The following is a 25068-nucleotide window of genomic DNA, read 5'->3' on the forward strand; positions in this document are numbered from 1 at the left end:
CATTCAGATCACTCTTAAAGGCTCAGCTTATAGTGGAGGCTTTAAACACTAATTCATGTCAGTCAGAAGCCTTCTCTATCACAACTGTTATATATCCAGGAAGAAAAAAATTACCATGATACCAGTGATGGAAAAACTAGTTGTATTTAAAATGTTCCATAAATTGTGGTGTCCTGATGTGTTTTATCTTTTCAGCTTATTGTATGGAACAAAATGTATTGCTAGTAGCAGATGATAAATGTATAAATATCAAATAATACCTTAGTTGGAATTAAGAAGAAATATTTGAGGACATGACATTAAATATTCACCAAAGCTTAAAGGTGTACAGAAGGGAATAACATGAATAACAACTGATACAGTTTTCAACCACTTAACATGAACAGAACATGAAGATTATCTTGGCTTCAGATTAGCAGGCCTGAAAAAATTATGTAAAATATTTAGCATATTAAAACAAATCACAAAAGCTACAATAAGACAATAATTAGAGCCCTGTCAGACAAAACCAGCAGATCTGCCATGGACAAAATGAAAATGGAAATACTTAAAGGAAACACAGAAGCACAGTTTGAAACACTATGCAAAATGTGAACAAAATGATAATGAAAGGAGTAACTGTTTTAGTGAAAAAGTGACCTAGATAAAACATTAAGCTTGTGGTGTCATAATGTTACAAAACTTTTACTAAAACAACTTGGAAAAAGTGGGTAAATGTTTAGAGTCTAATGAAACAGTAACTTAGAACAGTACAGGCAAAGAGGAACATATTTTTGGCATGCTGTCACCTCAAGAAGCTGCTGCAACACTGGAGCGTTTTTCTCTAACAGAACACATTAAACAAGGCTGGAGCTGTTTCCTCTAACAGAACACATTAAATCTCTCTCAGCATCATACCAAGTAAGCAGGGTGTGAAACCAGAAAAGTCCGTGAAGGCAGTCTACAATTACATACTATCCTATTATTCCCATGATTTGGGAATGGGGGGAAGGGAGAAGGAGAGCCATCTCTAAGTGGAGAAAGTAACTTACCAATTGCAACAGGAAGGATTTCTAAAGCTAAAGAAAAGTTCAGCAGTGGATGCCAACAGTTAATGCAAAACAAAGAAGCGGAGAAAAACCACAGAACAGCATTACTGTGTAGTAAGCTTTGTTAGTAACCTGGGATGCTTGTAAGTGGAAAAAGACCACTAAAAAAACCCCAGTCAGGCTCTTCTAGGAGAAGGCACAGAAACTCAATTAAACCAGTCAGTATATGAAAGTATCAAAAGACTGAAATAGCAATAAAATCTGAGTAACAACTTGATTTTGAGTGCCTCTATCTTTATTCAGATTCAGAATATTCTTGGACAGTTGATTGAACTAGTCTGAAAGAAATGGCTTGGTTTTGATCCTGTGCCACTCCTCCAGCCTATCTTCAGTAAAAATACTCCAATTCAGCAACAGAAACCCTGTATGTTGTGTGCAAACATTAAATGCCTTTAAATTACTATTTTCAAGTAATGAAATACTTAAGAAACATAAATATTTCTAAGAAGTGGACACTTTTTATGCAGGTTATTAACACTTGAAAAGTATGTGATGTTTGCCTTTTATCAATAGCATCAACAAATTGTTGCGAAGAAATACTAGGACTGGAAAGTGACACCAGCATGGAAAAACTTGAAAAAATATTTACATACTGAATTATGGTTTGATGCATGTAAATTCTGTACCAGTCCTCATAAGGAAAATGATATTCTGACATTGTTGCTATCACAGATGCTCATGCCAATAGTGAGATGCAAATAAGTCACTAAGATACACAACTGCCTACTTCCCCCAGAGTTCAAAAGCTAAACATGGGAATCAAGACAGGTACTACAGATGTAAAGGACCATCATTTACATCACAATTGCCCTGAGTAAGTCTCCATAGCATGCAAAAAACCACCGATGTCGAAAATATCATTAATTTAATTATTCTAAGTATTTAATAAATTATTAAACATTAATATAAATTATTAAAGACTCCTTTCTATACGATTTCTTAACTATTATTTTTAGGATGGCTAAAACAAGGTTCTAAATTAAATAGTTCCTTGAATTTCTGACACCTCATTTACTGTAGTATGAGCCCAAAATAAACCTCCTGTTTTCCCTTGATTAAAATGTTTTAGGGATGCCTTTATTTAAAATCTTCTATTCTTACTTTAGCAAGAACAAAACAGAATTACAGCAGCTACCTTCACATACTAATACAAAGAACGGATGACGGAATAAGCTTCAGGAATCCAGCTACATAGGCTGCATCAGAAGAAAGTCATTATTACCTTTAATTTCAATAACAAAAAAAAAAAAAAGTTGATAGGAGTTCTGTAAAAGCACTGAAAGCACATGAAACAATTAACAAAGTTAGGAGTTACCTCATCCAGTTTTGACCACAAAGGATCACTTCTTAGGCTTTTGGCTAACATCAAGTGTGGTATAGTATGGATCACTCTATGTTCAAAAGATAAATGCCTCTGAAGTTAGTACTATAGAAAAACATCAGAGAAGGAAAATACAAAAAAATTTCCTTTCAAATATCAATATATATATACATGAGATCCGTGATTTTTTATTTTCCTTATGAAAACTTTACAAATGACCCACTATCAAATACTACTGAAGTCTGGAGCACTCAGGTCAAGTGTAGGATGGAAAAATTTCTTCCATAAAACAATTATCAAAATAATCACATACACGTAGAAGATGGTTGTTAATAATACTAAATTTCTAGAACACTTGATAAGCAATCATAAGATCCTCAAAAGCCAAATATGAAATATCCAGCTTTAACACACCTTCAATAAAAGGGTAATTCAGTAGTTTAAGACTCTAAAAGAGGCAATTTCAGTCACTTCAAAAAAGACACTTGTCATAAAACTTTGCTGGGCCACCACCTCACCATAATACACATTTAAGCCAACCAAAAACCCCATAAGCCAAGACAAGCAATGTGAATGAAAATAAGCAAGCTGGATGTGTGTTTCCCTAGTGAGAATGCTACAAAACAAAGTCATTAACAACCATTCTTCAGGTCACTTTCTTTTGTATTGAATTGGAATTAAGCTTTGTGTTGTAAGCAGCTTCCTCTATCAAAACCAATAAACTAATGAGCAGTTACTGTTCTAGATCTTAGACAGGACAACTCATATTCACCTATTTGTAAAAATGTTCAGTTTATATAAATGTAAAATATAAAATATACCCCAAAGATTATACGTATATACATACTGTTATTATGTTATATACATACTGTATCAAAGCATAAAACACCAAGTCCTTTAAAAAAAAAACCACAAGAAAACACCAAAACAAACCAACAAACAAAAAACCCTCTAATGTAAAAAGTTTTGACAAGAGATGAGGAAGGCTGTTAAACTTCACTGTAAGTGAATGGGAACACTCTTGGGCAGAAACCAAAATCACTTGTACCAAAGATGGTAATGCACAAGTAAGCATGAAATACTTTCTCAATCTACTTCATTACCTTTTGCAAAGCATTGAAGAATACTTGAAGAACAAAGAATTGAAGAGTGAATGCAGAACAAACAAGCCAAGCAGACTGATCTAATAGTAACTCTCAATCTCAACCTTTCAAATGCCTCCCTTGCACTGAAAATTATTACAACTGGAAACCACATCACAGGCTACCTTGAAACAAAGCCTCTAAGTACTATTGAAACAATACTACAAGTAATAAATAAAAAAGACTATAGAAGACCTTCCCAATAAGATCAAAACTCATCTAAATCAACATTTTTAATAGACTCCACTTTGGGTTTACTTCAATTGCTAATTAAGGCTGAACTGGGGGCTACCAGCAATACTTCTTATTCCACTCGCTGCACAGAAGTCTCTTCATCTAGGCTGTGTATGTATGCAACTGTTGGAGTCACCATCAATTAAAGAACTAAAACTCATCCAACCCACCTTAATATAGAAATTCATGTATCAATATTCAGGCCATATGAACAATGGGTTTCTCACAAATGCATTGCTTAATTTCTTCAATTTCTAAGACAAAAACAAACATACATTCAACAAACCACGAAAATTCAACCTTGCTAGAATGTTTTTAACATTTCTGATATTTAAAAGGTTACACTACAAACAAACTCTGGTACTGCATTTGATTTCATACTACTTGATTTATCCATTACTTGGATAAGGATTTTATTCCAAAACTGTAACATTACATTACATACTTTATGATAAGAAGCACACCTGTCTTTTCTGCGTATTCATTTGGCAAAGAAACATTCCGGCTGACAGGATCAAATTTAAACTCCTTAACTGTCACTTCCTTGTAGAAATGTGTTCCTTCAATGATTTAAGTATCAGCTGCTCTAAAGTCTCTCCTCAGCAGGATAAACTACCAACAAAGACATATGCAAGCAAGCACATCAGACTGTTCTGAACTATCTGCTCAACTCTTTTCAGACACAGGGGTGTTGATTATTTACTACAGCCCTAGTTTCTGAATACCTTGGAGGACTCCTGTCAGTCTTAATCCTCTAGTGATCTACAAGAAAAGAACTAGTGGGAGGAACTGCACACCAGTGTTATAGCCATTTAATATACACACTGTTAACCACCTAGGTTCCCTGCTATTGCTCAAAACTGCCACTGTTTCAATATCCTTCCCTCTCCCTGCCCCTGCCCTAGCCCTCCCTACCCCGAAAACAGTTATCTTTTAAGAAAGATGTAAATATTTCCACAAACGTAACAAGCCAAAGTACATGATAAATTAATACTGAACAGAAAATCAGGCCAGGATTCGTGGAAGTGAAAGTATCAAGTGCAAGATGACACAGCTGAATGGGATTATTTTTCAAGTGGCAGCTGACTCAGCATTTTACAAAAACATAGAACCCATACAAGTACCTAGAATTAGCCTTCAAAAAATAAAGCCCCAGAACTATGTCTCTTCTGAACTCACTGGCTTTATATATTTTTATAACAAACTACAGACAATTCAATTCTCTTAAAAAGTAAATAGTTCACACTACAAAATAAACAGATAATAGAGACAATGCCTAAAATTAAATATCAAAATGTGTGGCATACGCCATTCAAACTGTTTGAATAATTCTTCGCTTATGTGTCCACTTGTGACACAAGTGAAACAAGTGGAACAGTTTCCCCCTATATTAATTTTCTGCAGGCATGACACACTACAATTCTGTTCTAAATCCTGCCAATGCAGCTACTCATTGAGAGTAACAGACGGAAAGTTACATATTAAAAAGATGGTCAGAACATGAGAAAAAAGAGTTAATTTACATAAGGCATTCACAATCCCAACACAACTTTTGGAAGAACATAAACTGGTGACATTATGGTAAAAATAAAACATATTAGGAGGATGTGGCAGATGTCAAAAAAAATCTGTTAACAGAGACAAGGCATGATATGAAAAGTCGAAAAGACAAACCTTTTAGCATCCAGTATTTATCCATCTAAAGCTTGGTTATAAAATATTAACTAGAATTAATGATCAAACAAATATACTCTCTAACATGGAAGAATATATTTGTTAAGCAACCTGAAAGAATATCTACCCATGGCATTTTTGTTTTTTAATACCTTCTTGAGTCAAACTACATTCTGGAAAGAAAAATAAGAAGGGGCGAGGGCGGGGGGGGGGGGGGTGCAGAACAAAAGAGCTACTTCTGGAACTAAGTGAACAATCCTAGACCAAAAGCATGACAGTGCATGGCTATGCATCACTGCCAAAAGGATTTGCTCAGACATGTCCCTTCACCTCCTGCTCTCGATCAGGACAGAGAAAGAAGTTCATTCAGAGTTTAGTGGGGAAAATATGACTGGCTTTACAAGTGATACTACTTCATCAATGTACTGTGGACAAGAACTATAAATTATTCTCATACATATCAATACACACACAGCTCGACCACTGTGCTTGCTTAACAGATGCAGTATGTTGCAATAGACACTAAGAAAATGTATCTTAGTTTCTTTCCAAACAGCTGTTGAATCAAATAGTTTCTCAAGAACGTTTTATATATTAGAAAATTGTCCGAAATAGCACCCACTGTAGACTCATTTTTTCCCCCCTGTGCATTCATTCCAGTGATTACACAAATACTAAAACACCTGTGACTGTTCCTTATTTCTAAGTGTTTAGGACAAGGATGCTGCTTCACCAATCATTCTCAGTGCTGCATTAATTGTAAATATCTTTATACCAAAGACTTCGAGCTGGTACTAGTATTATTGAACTTTCAGCTGCTACATATGTAGAAAATGCATATAGCTGTATCAATGCTAAGAGCTCTTTCAAAAAAATATTAAATGCTCAGTGGAAACTCTCAAGCAGATAACATGGAAAAATTACACAATAATTTGTCACAAGGAAGAAGTCAGAGAAAATGCATTTGTACAGCATTCCTCTTGAGATACAACCAGAAGTGTGTGTTCCAAAATTAAGTTTCCCCAGCCAACAATACTTAACACACATCTTTCAAGAAATCATTATAAAGGAGATGAGCCAGCACTAATCTTCAGTCCTTCCCAACCCACTACATCTGTTCACAGTGTGAAGTGACACATTCAATTGCTTGCTTTTTTTTTTTTCTCCTTTCCTCAAATATTTCTCCACGTATAAATATCGGCAAGAAGACGTATCTCAGACGTAATCCTGAAGAAAAAAAAAAATTGTTTCGTTCCCTAAGCTACGAAAATATTAGGCAAATAGAAGACAGGACACCGCTACCTGGCAGCGTAGCAGACCGCTGACCGCCACTTTCCGCCGTACTCATCGCACGCCTTTGGGGACAGCCGGTGAAGCCGCACGACAGCGGGCGGCGCAGGGGTACTCCGTCGGCCGGCAAGAAGCGGGTTGCCGAGCCCACCCGCGGCCGCACAGCGCGACTGCTTGGCACGCCACACTGAACCGCGACCGCTGCCGTCCACAGGGCGATAGCCTGACCGGCCCCTCCGCCCCGCGACCCCGGGGAGCGGCCCGTTACCTGCGGCGGGACGGCACGTCCTCTCCTCACGCTTCACGCGGAAGTCGGCAGCACCACCCGCCCCTTCCTGCGGCCTCCGCGGCCACCATTTTTGTTAAGGGAAACGTTCAACGCTCACAGCCCGAGTCCCGCCGGTTTGAGGCGGGGACGGCGAGACCGCATCTGTCACGCTAGCAAGCGGGGAGGGCCGGAGAGGCGCTTCGCCTCACTAAAGAAAGAGCCCTTCCTTATCCCACAACGAATAAAGTAAACACCGCCCTAAGCAGCATCGCTGCCCTCGCTGGACGGCAGCGGGAGCACAGTTTCCCCACCTCATCGGGGGCACAGAAACGATGAAGCCAAGATGGCGGCTACCGGCAACGGGAGGGAGCCGGCCGCCGCGGCAGACTACATCTCCCAGCATGCCGTGCCGCACTAGCGAGCACCAGAAACTACGTTTCCCGAGAGGCAACGGTGGCCGGGCGGACGGCTGCGCGGGGCAAGACTACAACTCCCGTCAGGCACCGCGCGGCGCGGGCGGGGCTGGGAGGCAGGGCGGAGCTGCTAAATAGTGGCACAGCGCACACGGCTCGCGTAAAATGGCGGCGGCAGGAGCGGGAGAGCTGTGATCAGGGTGCGCGGCTGGCGGACGCGCGCTCGCCCCTCCTCCCCTCGCTGCCTCTATGTTGTGGCTCTTGCCTCGGGCGGGGGTTGCGGAGCTACGGTGAGGGGGAAGCCTCAGTCTGCGTACCGCGGCGCCCGCCGGTTGCTGGCAGGGACGGGCGGCTCCGGTGGCACCCGCGGCTGCGGAGCGGTGCCGCTCAGGCAGAGCCCGCCGGTTTCGTTCCTTCGGCAGGAGGCGGCTGAGGCTGCTGTGGGCGGGGGCCACTTCGGCTCTTCGCTGCTCGGCGGTGACTGCGGCTCGGATCTCCATGTCGGACAACCAGAGCTGGAATTCCTCCGGGTCCGAGGAGGACCCCGAGACGGAGCTCGGGCTGCCTGTTGAGCTCTGCGGGGTGCTCAGCAAGGTAAGCTGCTTTTCCCCCTCCCCACAGCCCGCGGCCTCTCCCTTCCCCTCTCCCCACCCCAGCCCCTCCGCATCGTGGCCGGCCGAAGGCTGTCAGCCCAGTCCGCCCGTCTCCTGCCCCTTCCAGGGGATCAGGCCGAGGCGCTCGGTGGCGGGGCCGAGAGGCTTCGCGGGAGGCGCTGGCACGGCCGGGGCAGCCGCCACCTGATGGCGGGGAGTCTGCCAGGCAGCCGCTGCAGCGCCCGGCGCCAGCCGCCCGCGCCCCCCCCCTCAGGCGCGGGCGCCGACACATCCCCGCCGCCGGGCCCCCCGCCTCTGCGCAGCGGCCGCCCGCCCCTCCTCGCCACGGGAGGAAGCCCTTCTTCGGGCGAGAGCGGCGGGCGCGGCTCCGGCGCGGCAGGGCTGTTGGGCTGGCGCCGTTGTCGCCCGGCCCGGGGATCCCGGCCGCCCCCGCCCCGAGCCCGTTGCCTGCCCTTCGTGAGGAGAGCCGGGCCTGGGAGGCGGCGGCGGGGAGGGCGGCTGCCTTGCGCCTCAGGCGCCCGGCCGGAGCCGGTGGCGGGGCCGGGTGCGGGCTGGGGCCGGGGCACCGCGCTCGCCTCCCGGCAGCTTCCGGAGGCAGGCGCAGCCCGTGGCCGCTCCCAGGAGAGGGCACCGGCGCGGGAGCTGCGCAGCCTGTAGTCCGGGTATCAAAACAGGGCAATAAAATATTCCTGCAGCAAGAGATACAGGAGGTGGGGAGGAGCGGAAGGAAAATGGCCCTAAAGCTTGTCTCCCCAGTAAAAATAAACATTTTTTTTCTTTTACCACTGAAAATAAGATGACTTGCGAGTATGTGTCGGGTGTTACAGGGAAATTTTATTTTTAGGAGTACTTTGAAGTTGAATTAATGCAGTTTGAATTTAAATTAATTTTTTATTACAGAAAGTGCCTTCAGAATAATGTTGAAATATGGTTACGATTAAAGCGCTGTATTTTGTCTGCTGGACAGAAGCCCGTGTAGGAGGCATTGGTCACAGGATAAAGAGGTCACAAACTGGCCCAGGATGCTAAGAAAACAGCAATAGCAAGGCACACAGTCTGCTTGTGAGGGACTCTCTGAACTCCTTCTAGCCTGAAAATCTTTTGAACCCCAGGGATGAGCAGAAGGTTCAGGAGAGAAGGAGGGTCTCTGTTTTCATTTGTAAGATTTTTGTCATCTAATGGTGGATGGGGAGTGAGAGAATGAGACTTAAGTGAGATGTTGCAGCAGTTAAAATGTGAGGGTTTGATTTAGTGCAGTTATAGTGATGGGTTTTTTCCATTGCGAAGTTTTACTTTGATTAGATGCTTCCATCCTTAGAAAGGATGTGATTTGTGGGATGTAATTGATTTTTATGTTGGCAAATTAAATACTTCAAGTCCAGATGCTTTTTCTTACTGGTGTAGCAGGTGAAGCTGTGGCTTCTGATATTCTGTAGTTTAGGTATGTGCAAAGTTCTTGTACTTCTAGATGATTATGCTGAATGTAGCTGATTCTGCCTTTCCTGTGAGAACACAGGATGTAATGGGAATAGTCAAGTATGGTGAAACCTGTTGCAGTAACTATGCTTGAGGGATAAGTTTACCTGTTGTTAGTTGATGTCTTGGTAGTACTTGAGACTAATTAAAATGAAATGGCATCGTAACAAACTTTCGGCTAAGGAAATACACAGTAAGTTATTAAAAATAGGTATAATTAAATGCTAAAGCCATAAAAGGAGGCTGCAGTTCTCTGCATGCTTAGTAGTGTTTCAGTTGCTGTGCCCTTCAGTAAAGAGAAGCTTTGAAGGAAATGGCTTAATTTGCTAAGAGAAGCTTATTGGAAGTATGTTGGTTGGTCTCTAAAAAAACTTTCAAAACTCTAGGCTTTTTCTCCACTGTATCTCCTGGTAACAGTTCTAAGGTACACGTGAAGAAACAACTTCAATGTGGCAGAGTCTTGAAGCACAAGAATCTAGATACTTGAAAAACGAGTGGCCATTTCTTTGCCAAAACCTTGTGCCTACCCAGTATACTTTAAGGAGCCTCTTAATCCATGGCACATCTTGATTGCAACAGCAAGCATTGATTGCAACAGCAAATGCAAGATTGACTGCTAGATTTGTCTCACTTTGTCAGAGAAGAGAAGGAGCTTTCCTCCCTCTCCCTTGTTCTTTTGCCCAAGATAACTTTGGGGTCTGTCTTTGACATATTATTAGGAAATAATATACCTACATGACTGCTTGTGCTACCAGTTCATATATTAAGCACAGCTGGAATATCTGTTTCATTCCATGTCTGAATGAGGAATGCCTAGAAAAAGCTGAATAGCAAAAGGATGATTGGATGTCTGCTGATAAGTAAGTATTTTTGTAATGAGAAAGTTGGGAATTAAAACCTAAAGCACTATCTATGGGCAGTAGTAAATTAGTAAAGAACTGATTGCTCTAGGCTATATCCTGTACTGTGGTATAATGGCATGCTTGCATTTATATGAAGAGAACTAGATACTTTAAAATTGTTTCTGTAGAAACTAACTTTTATATAAAGTAAATTATTTCATGTTCTACTTGTTTGGCTTTGGGTCTAATTCAAGATTTTAAATCAGGTGGCTAAACTTACCTTTGTGATTAATGCTTGTTTTTTTTTTTCTCTTCCCCCCCTTTACTCAATTTGTGTTATAAGTATGTTTGTTACTTCTGTTACAACTGGCCTTGGCAATGCATTGCAGTCAGGGTATCTGTTATCTTACTGTTCATTTGAAACAACTATTTTTTAGGACCTTTAGAAGTTTGTAACGTTATTTTAGGAGCTCGGAGAAGAATAAAGCTCTCAATTTGGAAGAACTTGTAAAAATAAATAACTTCTCCTCTGGCTTGAAAGCCTGAGAAATATCATACACACTTATTGGTTTTTCTATTACCTGATCTTTGCAATTTTTTTTTTTATAGTGGACCAACTACATTCATGGGTGGCAGGATCGATGGGTAGTTCTGAAAAGCAACACACTCAGTTATTACAAGTCTGAAGATGAAACAGAGTATGGCTGCAGAGGTTCTATCTGTCTGAGCAAAGCTGTGATTACAGTAAGTAATATTTCAGTATTGCCATCTTTTCATGTTTTGAGGTGTTAAATGTCTGGTGAAAGCAAACGTGCGTGTGGCAAGTTCTATTAGGTCATCTATTATGAAAGTTAGTGGTATCCGTGGAACACTGTGGAGCTGTGCAAGTAGTTCCTGGTAAGAAAACAACTATTCTCATTTGTGGCTGCAGTAAGCAGCTTTTTATCTCTTGCATTAGAGCTTTCTGTGGGTAGGGATACAGTTTGTCCCTGGAGGCTGCTAAGTTTTTTTAGGGGTTGGTCTAAGACCCTGGACCAGCTTCCCAGAGGGAGTACCATCTGTCACGGTCTTCATGCTTTGCACTTGAGAGAGTGTGTAGTAGTTCTTTGGCTGTACTTTCTGAACATCACTCTGTGTTTCCTCTTCTGAACAAGTTGCCGTGTTTGTCAAATGGCAAAAGATCCAGTATTACACTATTAAGAATAAAAAGCCTACATTTAAATGAAATCTTGTAAAGGTGAGTGGGCCGTAGAAGACAAAGGAAATAGTCTGCTATCTGTGGCTTTCAGTATTACCATCTGTATTAATTATTCATAATGCTTGCCAAAAAGCATGCTGTCGCTTTTCTGTGTTACTGTTAAATAGTCGGTCCAGTTACATGATTTAGGGGAAAAATAGCTGGACCTCTGTAAACACACAAGTTCACAAGTTACTAGATAGTGATGTTAAATCTTAATATTTATGTTCTTACTCCCCTGTAATCTGAACAAAGGATGACAAATGAGAAGTTTCCTTTCTTACTACTGTTCAGCTTATAAATATAATTTTATTAAAAATTTTGATTTGAAAAAAAGACTGGTTTACTTATATCAACTGCATGCATTTTAGAAAAAAGCTTGTAAAGAAAAAGCAAATTTTAACATTCAGTTGTCAGGTATTGCAGTCATCTGAAAATTGAAACAATCTTCACTTGTATTTTAAAACTTCCTTTAAAACTGCTTAAACTTTTAAAACTTAAGATTTGACTTAAGAATATATGGTGCACAACAGTCTCTACGAATTCTGGCTTAAGTGTACTTTTGACTGTCCATAGTAGTATCTATGTACTAATATATATATTGATATGTATCTATATATATATCAATATAATGATAGTAACACACATACTATCCTGTGATCAGGACTTCCAGAAAGGTCTCCAAGTTCACTAGCGAAGAGGCTTTAGATGCCAGCCAGGCAGAGATAGGAAGGTGGTGGCAAGGAGGCAGGCCGGGGGATGTCTGGAAGCATGCTGTAGAGCACATCTCAGCAGCTTGAATTCCACAAGAAATTATAGTCATGCTACTATTGCTGCTGTAATGTTCTGGTGAATTGCACCTTCTGAAGGGAGGTTGGTGAGCTTATTTTCTGACTAGGGAGTATGTAACACTGGAACTTACACAGGTAGCTTTTCCTATGCTATCTGACACTTGTTGCATCTGATAGCTTAGAGTTGAAATGTTGCATTTTTTTCAGTTCTGAACTTCTTGAGTACACTGAGAAGCTACGGAGTTGGAAAAAGAATGAAAAGTGGGCACAGTTCTAAAAGTTAATCAGTTGTTCCAGTTGTTCCATTTTCATTCAGGCTCATGCTTTGTGAGTGGTATTTGAGAGTTTAATTGTTTGATTGTGGTTTGAGATGGCATCTCTGAAACCTGAGAAATTCCTGTTAATTATTTCCGACTGCAGTTAGTGATGTGTAAGTATTACAGGTTCAGAAATACTACTGGATCATTTCATGTCTTTAGGGTATAGCAATTTACTTTTGAAACTGTCATGCAATTATTCTAGGTCTTTATTTTTCAGAAGTTATTCTTCTAAGCCAGAATTTCAGCATAAATGCTTCTGATTTGAGAGTTGTTTGGTAGAAAACTGACTTCTTTTGTAAACCCATGTTTTCAATAGGAAATTATTATGCTGAAAGAGAAATGTTTAAAATAATCTTCCTGAGATACATAGTTAATCTTTACTTTCATGTCCTTTTAATGTATTACTAACTATAAGCTTACTAGCATGTGTTGAAATGCATAGAACACCAATAGCTGTTAAAATACATGTTGAGGTAACATGTGAAAAGTACTCTTGCTGTCAGTGGAACTTGCTGTTTACTGTATGTCATGTGATTACTTTGGTAAGGAGGGAAAGTGTGGTTTCTTACGGGCTTAATATTCAGTAGCACTGATGTAGGTTGTAGTTAAGATCTTGATCTTGAATATTTTTGAACAGTCTTTTATACTGTAACTTCAGTTTTCCTTGATCTTGCTGATCGAGAGTCAGGTATACTAACTACCTATCTCCTAACCTGGTGTATTTCATAAGTGGCCTTTCAGTACAGAGCAGGACATGAGTGGTATGAGATGGTGTTGATGGCTGTAATGTTTCTTTGTAGGAAATCGTGATTGTATTTTCATGAAGCTTTCTTTCAGGCACTCAAATTAGGTATGCAGCTTTGGATTCAGTGGGGAATGTAATGGTTTTCTGTGTGTAATTAGTGCTACAAGTATTGTAGAATGTCAGCACTTTGGCATATAAGCATAAATTTGGAAAGCTGGTGTCCTTGCATAGTCTAACTGTACTTCTGGCAACGAAGATCAGCCTCATGATAGTTTATGGTATTGAGATACCAATGTTTTATTCAGAAAGCTGCAGTCCCTTCAGCTCTTGTTTTATCATTCCTATCACATTGGGCAGAGATTGATAGACAAGTAATTCTACAGGGATATTTTAGAAGACATTTGTCTCTCTCCTCTTAATGAGGAGGGCATGTTAAATTAGCTTGCTAAACTAGCTTCTTTAGGTATTTCAAGCGTAGAATTATGTCATCCCTCCAAAACATGCAGTTTGTTGTGACAGTGGTCTTTAGTCAAATGAAAAATAGGGGGCCTGGTTGGACTATTTGCTATATTGACTGCTAGGACTGAAAAGAGTTGATAGAGGACTGAAGGATGAGTATGTATTGTATACTTACTGGATTACATCAAGTAACGAACTGTCAAAAGCTGGCCATGTTAAGTTATGGGGGAGGACAGTGAAAGTCAGTACATCATGCTAAGTTTCTTTAAGACAGGTCAGGAACAACACCTCAGAATTGTTTAATTGGTTTCTAACAGGGTAGATGGAGGCTTGAACTCAAGTTTTGCTATGTAGTCAAGGGATGGGAAGAAATGATGGGTATTATAAAAAGTTCATATATGCACAGATTTAAGCTTTGTTATATTAATTTAGCTGGACATCCTAAATTACTGCTGTAGCTGGTTGGCAATGCCAGATGGTGTTAATTGAAGATACCTTTCATTACCATAAAGCTTTGTGGTTTTTCGTTCCTAAAGTCAAACTTTCAATGGAGACTTGTGTGTACATGATTAGAATTGGATGTTGATAGCTGTCCTGTAGTGTTGGATCTGTGGGATTCAGCTTTGGAGTTGGGAGGTCTAAGGCTTTTCATTAAAAGAACTGACAGAAGTGCTCTGTAGAGTTGGAAGTCCAGCTTCCAAGCAAGTTGTCCTTTCAGCTTGTACTGCCTCTGCCTTGATTACTGTGTCTGTTCTGGTAGTGCCTTTAGTGCTTTTGTGCAGTGACTTGCACCAGCTCATGCAGTCAGGGTGTGATATATCAAGAATTACCTGGTATGTGTAGAATAACTTCAGCTGGAGCAGAACTCTCAAGGTCATCTGTTGTGCCCCCTCCACTTTAGGCAGCCTCACAGAAAGGCCAGCACTAATTTAATCCTGGTGGTAGTTTATATTAATATAGTTTCAAACCTGTTTACAAATTATTAACAATAAAATGTTTATCTCATGCATTCTGGGGTATTTCCAGAAAGGATTTGGCTCCTCTGCAGGGGTCTCTGTGGAGGACCTTGAAAACTGCATAGAGAAATATCACATTTGATAAATTTTAAGAATGCTTTCAACTCAGCTATGTGTGGATTTCATATTTTTTGTCACTAGGGGTAACTGCCTTTACAGGAAGAGTTCCAAAAGCTTAGAGTTCCAGCTTAACCTTCAGCTTTTCTTCAGATAGGATTTATGCTTGCCTTGTTGTTTTAATCCAGTCGTTGGTCTTCATCTTCATTTCTGTGTATTATTGACGTAGGAAAATTTATTGATTTCTAAGTTGGTAGCTTAAGATGCAGTAAACTATGATAAAGTAATTTTCCTTGGGTTTGGTTATACTATGATGATGCATACTCATGGCAAGATCTGAAGAGAAAGATGCTTTTGTTTATTAGTCTTTTTGTTAGAATACTTTGGTTTTATTGTGTTGTAAAAAGATGTTTAGACAGTTCTCTGGAAATGCCTGGACCAGGATTGAGCAATAAATTCAGTTTGCATAATGGAGATGTTTTCAACAAACTAGATTCACACACACACACCCCCCCCCCAGTAATTAAAAGCAGTGTTGCATAATGAAGGCAGTAATGATGTTTTATGTTAATATACAAGTTGCAAGCCATTCACCTCCAGAATGGTCTTGCGAAAGGATGGATTTCTTATTCTGTTGTGTATCTGTTGTGAATATTTGCAGCTCAGGAGAGGCAAAAACATAGAAAACTGAAGTCTGCCTGAGAGAGACAGCTTAGTGAATGGTCTTAGCTTTTTTTCCTAAATAGCACATTGCTATTGTGAAGAATTTAATAAATATTCATATTATAAATTAAGGCTGGTATAAACATGTGTTAGTTCCAGTTTATGAAAAGAATAAGAATGCTATACATAAGAGCTAAACTGTCAGTTTCCAATTTTAAGCTTCTCATTTCCTTACATATAGACTGAAGAAAGAGTGAGGTGGTTCTTTCCAGTAATCAGCCACTAATAAAGACTTAGCCCACTTTTTAAAGATACAGTTAGTTGAGCAGCTGCCCTTTCTAACTCTAGCAGGATTTCTGGATTATTTATACTATGATGCTGGCCACCATTAATGAGTGGGCACTTGTGAGAGGAAGTACTAATTCTTAAAAGTAGATTGACAGTTTAACAGAATGAATCATATATTTGTCAACTTAAACATACAGAAGCTTCCTGTGAGACCTTGTTTCACAGGAATTTTAAACTCTACAGATACTAAAGTTTTAGAATAAAGGTGTATTTTTAATTAATAGAGACGTCAGTATTAGACAAATATTCTTGGTATTGTTTAAAACACTCCTAGCATGAAGAATCATGTCTTCTAAAATACACTTTAAAGATTTACCTTAACACCAACAGTACCTAGGCATTTCTCTTAAATCTTATACAAAGTGAAGTGTAACAGTATTTTGAATGCAGTTGCAGTGATGGTGTATAGAAATGAACACACTTGGAGGACTAACATGAGTAGATTTTGAAATAGCTTTTTTCTAGCTACTGCTCTGAACTTTGATCTAACAGACCTGCTTATGGTAAAAGAAGAATGATGTAATTGCAGCTTTTATATACTGATAGGTTTGATTCAGGTTGTTGCAGGCAGTGTTGGGAATGGTGGCTTTCGGCAGCTGAAAACTTTTATTTAAAAAGCTAAGCTGTAAATCTGTGCCTTAGACAGAAATACGGTAGCAGTAAATTGGTAACAATTGCTAATTGCGTGGGAAAATATTGTTTCCAACTTTCTGAGGTTGGAATACAGTCTGCTTCAGTATGAAGTGACGAGCATTTAATTAAATAATGCATTTTCTGTAATTTGATAAAGTGCTTCCTCAGCCTTAATTGCTAATAAAAAGATTACTAAACTAAGACAGAATACAAGCCCTAACTTGATTTGGATTTATTTAGTAGACAACGGCTATTAGTATTTTAAGGGGTTTGTGTTCCTTAAATAACCAAGTAGCTAAATCCAGACTGGTGAAAAGTCTTGGCTAAATGGGAGAGAAAACTGAATGGGTATTCTAGACAGAGGCAAGTGTGGTCAGGAATCTTTACTCATATGTGAAAAGCCCAAGAAGATTGTATTCTGGAGAGGAAAATGCCAAAAGAGTAACAGGAGAGTGTCGGGAGAGAAAAGGAGTTGATGCTTATGAGATAATCATAGAAACATTTAGGTTGGAAAAGACCTCTGAGATCATAAAGTCCAACCATTAAGCCAGCAATGCCAGGACAGTCACTAAACCATGTCCCAGAGCACTTCATCTATGTGTTCTTTAAATACTTCCAGGGATGGTGATTCCATCACCTCCTTGTGCAGCCTCTTACAGAGCTTGACGACCCTCTCGGTAAAGAAGGTTTTCCTAATGTCTAACCTAAACCTCCCCTGGACTAACTTGAGGATGTTTCCTCTTGTCCTGTTGCTGGGAGAAGAGACCCACCCCCACCTGCATACACTCTCCCTTCAGGTAGTTGTAGAGAGTAATAAGGTCCCCCCTGAGCCACCTCCTCTCCAGGCTAAACCACCCCAGTTCCCCCAACTGCTCCTTGTGCTCCAGACCCTTCCCCAGCCCCGTTGCCCTTCCCTGGACACGCTGCAGCCCCTCTACGTCCCTCCTGCAGTGAGGGGCCCAAACCTGAACACAGGGTTCGAGGTGCGGCCTCACCAGTGCCCAGTGCAGGGGGACAGTCCCTTCCCTTGCCCTGCTGGCCACACTGCTTCTGACACAAGCCAGGGTGCTGCTGGCCTCCTTGGCCACCTGGGCACACTGCTGGCTCATGCCCAGCCGGCTGCCAACCAGCACCCCCAGGCCCTTTCCCACCAGGCCCTTTCCAGCCGCTCTGCCCCAGGCTCTGTAGCCCTGTAGCGCTGTGTGGGGCTGGTGTGACCCAGGTGCAGGACCCGGCACGGAGCCTTCTTGAACCTCATCCAGCTGGCCTCGGCCCATCGGTCCGGCATGTCCAGACCCCTCTGCAGAGCCTCCTGCCCTCCCGCAGAGCAACGCTGCTGCCCAGCTTGGTGTCATCTGCAAACTTGCTGAGGGTGCGCTCGATCCCTTCATCCAGATCATTGATCATCAATAAAGATATTAAACAGGACTGGCCCCAGTGCTGAGCCCTGGGGAACACCACCTGTGACAGGACCAGCTGGATGTAACTCCATTTACCATGACTCTCTGAGCTCAGCTGTCCAGCCAGCTTTTAACCCAGCATAGAGCACACCTGTCCACACCATGAGCAGCCAGTTTCCCCAGGAGAATGCTGTGGGAGATGGTGTCAAAGGCTTTACTAAGGTCCAAGTAGGCAACATCCACAGCCTTTCCCTTATCCACTAGTCCGGTCATCTTGTCATAGAGATCAGGTTCATCAAGCAGGACCTGCCTTTCATAAACGCATGCATGCTGGGCCTAATCCCCCATTGTCCTGCACATGCCACGTGTTGGCACTTGGGATGATCTGCTCCATAATCTTCCCCAGCCTGTCGTTGCCCAGATCCTCCTTCCTGCCCTTATTGTAGATGGGCATCACATTGGCTAACCTCCGTCTTCTGGAACCTCCCTGTTTAGCCGGGACTGTTGGTAAATGATGGAGAGCAGCTTGGTGAGTTCCTCTGCTCTTCAGTACCCTCAGGTGGATCCCATCCAGCCCCATAGACTTGTGTGTGTCCAAGTGGAGCAGCAGGTCACTGACTGTTTCCTCCTGGATTGTGGGGACTTCATTCTGCTCCTCATTGTCCCTGTCTTCCAGCTCAGAGGACTGAGTACCCTGAGGGCAGCTGGTCGTGCTGGTAAAGGCCGAAGCAAAGGAAGTATTAAGTACCTCAGCCTTTTCCTTGTATTTTGTAGTAACATCCTTCTGTCTCTGCCTGCCAACACCACCACCACCCCATTCAGTAAAGGATGGAGATTATCCTTGGCTGTCATTTTGTTTGTAACGTATTTTCAAAAACATTTTTTGTCCTTACAGCAGTGGCCAGCTTGAGTTTGAGCTGGGCTTTTGCCTTAGTAATTTTTTCCCTGTGTAACAATCTTAGAGTCTTCCAGAGTTGCCTGCCCCTTCTTCCGAAGGTGGTAAACTCTCCCTTTTTCCCCAAGTTCCAGCCAAGGCTCTCTGTTCAACCAGACTGGCTGTCTTCCCCACCAGCTTGTACACCAGCCCAGTGTGACTTTGACCAGGCAGAAGCTGGCCTATGAAGTGTCTGCTTGAACTACATGAGTGTTATTTCTGCTTCTCCTAGTTTATTTTTTTGCCTTCTCCTTTAAGCGTAAACTTCAGTTGCTAGTTTTGCCATGTTTCTCATGAATTGTGATAGATGTGGATTAGATCAAATGTTCTTGCCATCTGCAGCTGCTGTTTAGCCTATTTTGTGTGTCCTTCCACTCAACTGAAGATCACCATTCCTCAGTTAAGAGCACCAGTTGGAACAGAATTTGCTACCCTATGTCTACAGGCACTTAACCCAGATTGTATTGTTACTAGTGTCTAATATATTCCTAAAGCTTTTTAAGTTGCTCTCTTCTAAGGAAGAAAGTTGCTCTTTTTTTTTAAGCTCTTTCACAACTATATGTGTGCATACATAGATATGTACACAAATAGAACTATATATCATGGAATTGGAGGTAGCTGTGATGGGAGAGTTTAGACTGATAGGTCAATTTCAAACTTTAGAATGAAAGCTTTTAGGCTGACATTCATTAGCAATGTGCCTTGTGCTTAATTCTTACACATTTTTAATTATCACTGTACATCAGTTCTTACACACTTAACCATTATCATTATGTATTCAAGGCAGTCAGTCTTATATCTGACTTATATGCTAAATTAGCTGTAAGCATGCAGTACTGTGCTAGCCTGGTATCTGTTCCTGATGGTCCTAGTTGCTAAGGTCAAGGTAACATGACTGAAAAGCTCTTCAGTAAGGGGTGGGGGGAGGTGGACAGGACAGGGACAGAACTGAAGTAAGCATCTCGTTCTGCCAACCACCCCACCCCCAACTTAGGATTTTTTATAGCCATCTTCTATAAAATAGAGGCTTCTGGCCCTGAACTACATGTGGTCTGATGCTGGGGAGGTGTTACTTTCCTAGGCTGCAGCAGGTGCCTTGTCCTGTTGCATGCTGATGTTGGTGGATAATGCAAATCTTTTGCTCCCAATGGATACCTGAGAAGCATCATATAAATTTTTTTGTAGGGGGCTCAGTTTTCCAGTTTGGTTCCCACCAAAGTGACAAAACATACGCTTCTATTTCAGTGTCCCATATCCTGGGGTCATTAACGGATAGTTAGCTCTAAAGGCAAGTTGTTACAACTTCAGTGAAGTTTAGGATTCTTCAGGCTGGGCTCAGATAGGACAGGCTCACTAGTTACATCCTGATTTCTTGGGGTGCATATCTAAATCTGCTAATATTGCGTCACTAATCTATCAAGGTCTTGCATAGGGTATCCACAGCCACTAGAAGATGACTTCAGGCAATGACTGTGTGCACATGCTCTTTTACAACTATTTCTGTCTTGCTCTGATTTCTTCTAGTGAGACAGTGCTGTTCCCATGTCTTTGACCAAGTCTAGCTGGTGTTTCAAGTGCACACTCATTATTCTCTAGATCTTGCTATTACAAGTCCTCTGTTTTTCAGTAAGCAGTTGGGAATAGCATGTATCAGAGGTGTGTTTATGTATAAAACAATACAGCATGACTTGATACTACGTAGTAATTCCACATTAACAGGGAAATAATTGGATAAAATATTAACAGATTGGGTACTCTAAGACTGTAGGATAATATTCCTCCCAGAAGAATCTGAACATTATTTTTATACAATCACTCCAGCATGTGAACCTCTCTGCCGAGGTGCAAAAAAACAGACTGCCAGGTTTGCTCTTGAGAGCTGTAGGTTTCAAATTTTAAATGTGGTTTTAGTGCTAAAGTTACACGTACAACATATGCTTGTTCCAGACCTAAAAAGGTGATTCTCTGAGAGAGCTTCTTTGCAATTGATTAAACTAAGCTAGTTTTAAAGTTTGCATAGCATACTAACAAGCTAATATTAAATTCCACTTAAATGCTTCTGCTTTCATGGGTGCAGTAGGCATCTATTTTAGCTAGGTTTTGGAAAAGTAAGTTTATTATTTAAAAGACAAAGCAGTGCTGAAAGGCATTTTGAAAAGCAAATATCCTAACTCAAGGCCTGAGGTGAAATATTTGTGTAGTACCAAAGATTATAAAATATCTAATAGGCTTTTCTTGATAAGATTTTTCTACATGTGTAAATGTAGCATTGTGAGAGAGTTTTCTTTTTAGTGTAGTAATGAGCAAACTAATTGTCAGATGTTTTGCTACCTAAAAAGGTCATCACTGTTTCAGTAAGCATAAAGCTGTCTTGCTTACTTGCTTGTTTGCAATATTTTCCCATAGCCTGTAAAAGAAACAAACACCACCACAGCCAGCTGATGTAACTAAAAAGTAGGTTCTTCTTGTTTAAGAGTAACAGCAAGGGAAGGCAGTGCTTCCTAATCCAATGTTTCTATCATGTTTTGCCTGGGAATGGAACTCATGAAAAACAAACCAAAATTTTGTCTTGTCTTGTGAATTTTGGCAGATCCTAATTACCCAGGTTTGTGCATCTACTTGGGTTTTGTGGGGTGGGTGGGAAGTATTACAAATAAAGTGAATTAGAACTTGCAACATCTCTTTGGTTGTCATACATTTCTATTAACATGTATTATAGAGAAAGTGTTATATTTAATTGTTCAAGTTGCTTCACCATGAGAGTTAGATCTAGATTAGCTAATGGTATCCAAAAAACCACTTGCAAAATTAATGAGACTAGTAACTTTAATGTTTATACTTTTAAAGCCAAGAGTCTTAAAAAGTAGAGATAAAAGGATCTTGATGGACTTCTATAATTTTATAATTATACTGGGTGGGGGCTGCTGGGAGGCCTCTGTGAGGAGAGGCCAGATTGCCCTGCACTGGACATGGTTTCAGCTGGCTTCAGCAGACCTGCAACAGGACACAAGGGCACAGCTGAGCCCCTCAGCCACCATGATGGCATCTTGAGGTAAACATAGTTAAAGGGTAAAAATGCTGCTCAGCAGTGTGTGGGAAAGAGAGAAGTGACAAAAAATTTGAGAAACAGCCCTGCAAGTGCTGAGGTGAGAGCAGGAGGAGCAGGGAGAAGGTGCTCCATGTGTGGAGCAGAGATCCTGTGCAGCCTGTGGAGGAGAGTGCTGCACAGCAGACATTTTTCTGCAGCCTGTGGAGGTGGACCACACCAGACCAGATGTCCACCCTGCAGACTGTGGAGGACTCTACCATAGCAGCTGGATATGTCCTGAATGAGGCTGCAGCCTGTGGAGATACACACTGGAGCAGGTTTACCCTGAAGGATGCTGCAGTCCATGGAGAAGATCCATGCTGGAGAAGTGGAAGCATCTAAGGAAGGAGCAGAGGAGTCTGTGTTACAAACGAAGTGCAGCCCTCATTCCCTATCCATCTATGCCTGTGTTTTTAGTTTTGTCTGTGTTTCTCACCATCCAACTCTAACTGGCAATGAATTAAATTAATTTTCAGCAAGTCAAGTCTGTTTTGCCCATGATGGCAGTAGGTAAGTGATCTCCCTGTCTATCTGGACCCATGAATTTTTCATCTTTTCTCCCCTTGTACAGCTGAGGAGGGAGATTGACTGAATGGGGAGTCTGGCAGCCAGTCAGGGTTAAGCTACCACATTCATCTAGAGAGTCATTATAGACATAGCTTGTGATTAATGTATGTGTTTGAAAGGGTAGGAAGGGACAAGGATTCTCTCAAAAGTTGAGGGAACAGAATGCTGCATGTACTCAAACTCTGGGAAGGGAAGAAATCTCTAACGGAAAATATAGTGATGATGCCCATTCAGAGTAAATAATGTCATGGAAGAGTACAAGGAGGAACAGACTATTTGGAGTGCCGGTGTTCAGGCAGTATTCTAAAAAATGACCAGTGACTCCAGAAAGAAATACACTAACCTGACTAAATACTTCTCTGTAGTATTCAATAGGGCACAGAAGACATGTTTTTAGACCTATTGTATGTGATTAAATTTTTAGCCAAATGTAGTAGTCATTGGTAAAACACACATGCGTTGATTCAGCTGATTGAGGAGTTTTCCTTTGATTTTAAGTACTATTCACAGGAATACAACTTTACAATAATCTGTGGTACTTTATTTTACTATCTGTTCCATTCAATGTTTTTTCTTACATTAGCATGTTTTCAGCTATTTTGAATTTTGTAGGGAGGGGACATAACTTCTCTGCAGTTTGGATCTGTTGTGGATTAAATGCTTCAGAAAAATTATTTTAAGATGTGCACTTTTTGAAACTTGGCTGAGGTTTTTCACTTGCTTTTTTCCTAGCTGAAAAATCACAGCCTTTGCCAATTCCAAGCTGGTTTTACATGGGAGATGAAATGAAGTAATTGTCTGTACTTTGAAAATTAATTCCTTCAACTGTACAGCACAAATCTTAAGTAAACTGGGGGGTTGTTAGCACCTCAACGTAAGTACATATAGAAAAATGTCATATAACTTTCCCTTCCTGTCGTCAGGGAGGTTCTTTATTTGCTCCCACAGTCAAAATGCACACTGTTAATGTCACTTCTCAATAAATGTAATGTTTTTCTTAGCTTACTGAAAATGAAGAGGGTTTTTTAATTTTATTTTGTTTTTACCTGTTAACGTTACATTCTTTTCACTGGCTTCCCCTTTTTCTGTTGCATCAGGTAAGCTACTTTTTAAGGTCCTTAGTATTGTATTTCTGTAGCACATAATGTAAGATATTACACCTTCTGTTTAATATGTGATGGTGGTTTTGTCCATTACTTTCTAAAATAGGAAATACACATCTCTCCCTTTTTCCAGTTGGCTGCTTCCTGTTTTGAGGAGGTTTGCTTGCTTGTGTGTGAACACAGTCCTCTCTTGAACTTCTGTTTGTTTTAAAAGTAATACGATGTTATAGATGCAATTTAGCATATTCTGAGGATAGTTTGTGCACCTCTATCCTTTTTTGTCCTGTACATATTGTCCTGGAACGATCTTCTGGATTTCCTGCTGGAAACTGGAGAGGATAGAGGGATTTTTTGGGCATTTGCATGAATACATCCAGGTCCAGAACCTGTTGAATGACCTATGAGAACATACAGGCAGATCTGTAGATTTTGTTATGTGGTAACTGCTTGGAACATTTTCGTTGTGGAGGGAAGAGGTAGTTTGTTCAGGTGCTGTGTAACTGGAGAATTTCAGGAAGTTGCAGAGTGGTGCAGAACGGACATTTTTTCCTGAATTCCATGGGGATGGTGGAAACACTAATCCACAAACCAGTGGATAAATTGTACCTTGTGTTGTAGGAAAGTGAAACTATTCATGTGCGAAAAGATACTGTATTCAACTCTGAGCTGGCAAACATTGGTTATGGTAGCCTGGCTTGTCTGTTGTTTTCCAGGATAAAACTTTTCGTGTCCACTTTTGTAAGAGGTTGCAATTGGTGGAGACTGCTGCCTTTAAAATATTTTTCAAGCATGTGAATGTGAAGACTCTTGCAGATAAACATCAGACTTGCAAAGTGGTATTCTGGTACTGTCCCATCAGATGAAGCAAAGGGCAGAATGCAGCAACTTGTATTCTGAGTGGAAAAGTGATTTTGGTGGCTTGTCTTTACACACATCCTAATTGAGGGGGGAAAAAAAAGGAAAATCTGTAACAATGGGTTAGAGCATTTACATCAGTGGAATATATACAAAACACTTTGCATTTATGTAGGAAAAATAGTCTTATATTAAGTCAGTTTTGTTTATATAGGGCATTTTTTTTAAAAGCTGAGAATTACTTTTTTTATAGCTTTAGATATTCTGATCTAAGGCATGTAAGTTTAGACCATTTTCTAAGAAAAAACTTTCAGTTTGATTATAAAAATTTAATTTTCTCAGTTTTCAGTTAAGTGCCTTTTGACTGACACCATCATCAAGCCTACCTAGAGAAGAGAATGAGAAGTTCTGTAAACTTTTGAGCTGCAGTAAGAGGAAGAAATGTCAGGTTTCATGTTTTAACTTAAAGCTATTACTAAAGTCTTCACTA

General features: G+C 40.9%; 2 protein-coding genes across 5 annotated transcripts in view; one reads left to right on the plus strand and one right to left on the minus strand.

Moving 5' to 3' along the window:
• POLK (DNA polymerase kappa) overlaps window positions 1–7337 on the minus strand; it is a 33871-nt gene extending 26534 nt beyond the window's left edge. The window contains exons 1-2 of one of the 3 annotated variants that reach the window (XM_027807480.2): window positions 6762–7337; window positions 3956–4039 (exon numbers count right to left, since the gene is read on the minus strand). The gene's annotated coding sequence lies outside the window, so the exon portion shown is untranslated. The remainder of the gene's footprint in view (window positions 1–3955; window positions 4040–6761) is intronic. The other 2 variants (XM_055698996.1, XM_005440776.4) reach the window with 2 other exon arrangements.
• A 244-nt stretch (window positions 7338–7581) lies between these two features.
• CERT1 (ceramide transporter 1) overlaps window positions 7582–25068 on the plus strand; it is an 81077-nt gene continuing 63590 nt past the window's right edge. For both annotated transcript variants that reach the window (XM_055698302.1, XM_055698303.1), the window contains exons 1-2: window positions 7582–8024; window positions 10972–11106. In XM_055698302.1, coding sequence (XP_055554277.1) covers window positions 7929–8024; window positions 10972–11106 — 231 coding nt within the window. In that variant the 5' untranslated portion in view covers window positions 7582–7928. The remainder of the gene's footprint in view (window positions 8025–10971; window positions 11107–25068) is intronic.

This window comes from Falco cherrug, chromosome Z, assembly GCF_023634085.1.
Source record: "Falco cherrug isolate bFalChe1 chromosome Z, bFalChe1.pri, whole genome shotgun sequence".
NCBI classification, from domain to species: Eukaryota; Metazoa; Chordata; class Aves; order Falconiformes; family Falconidae; genus Falco; species Falco cherrug.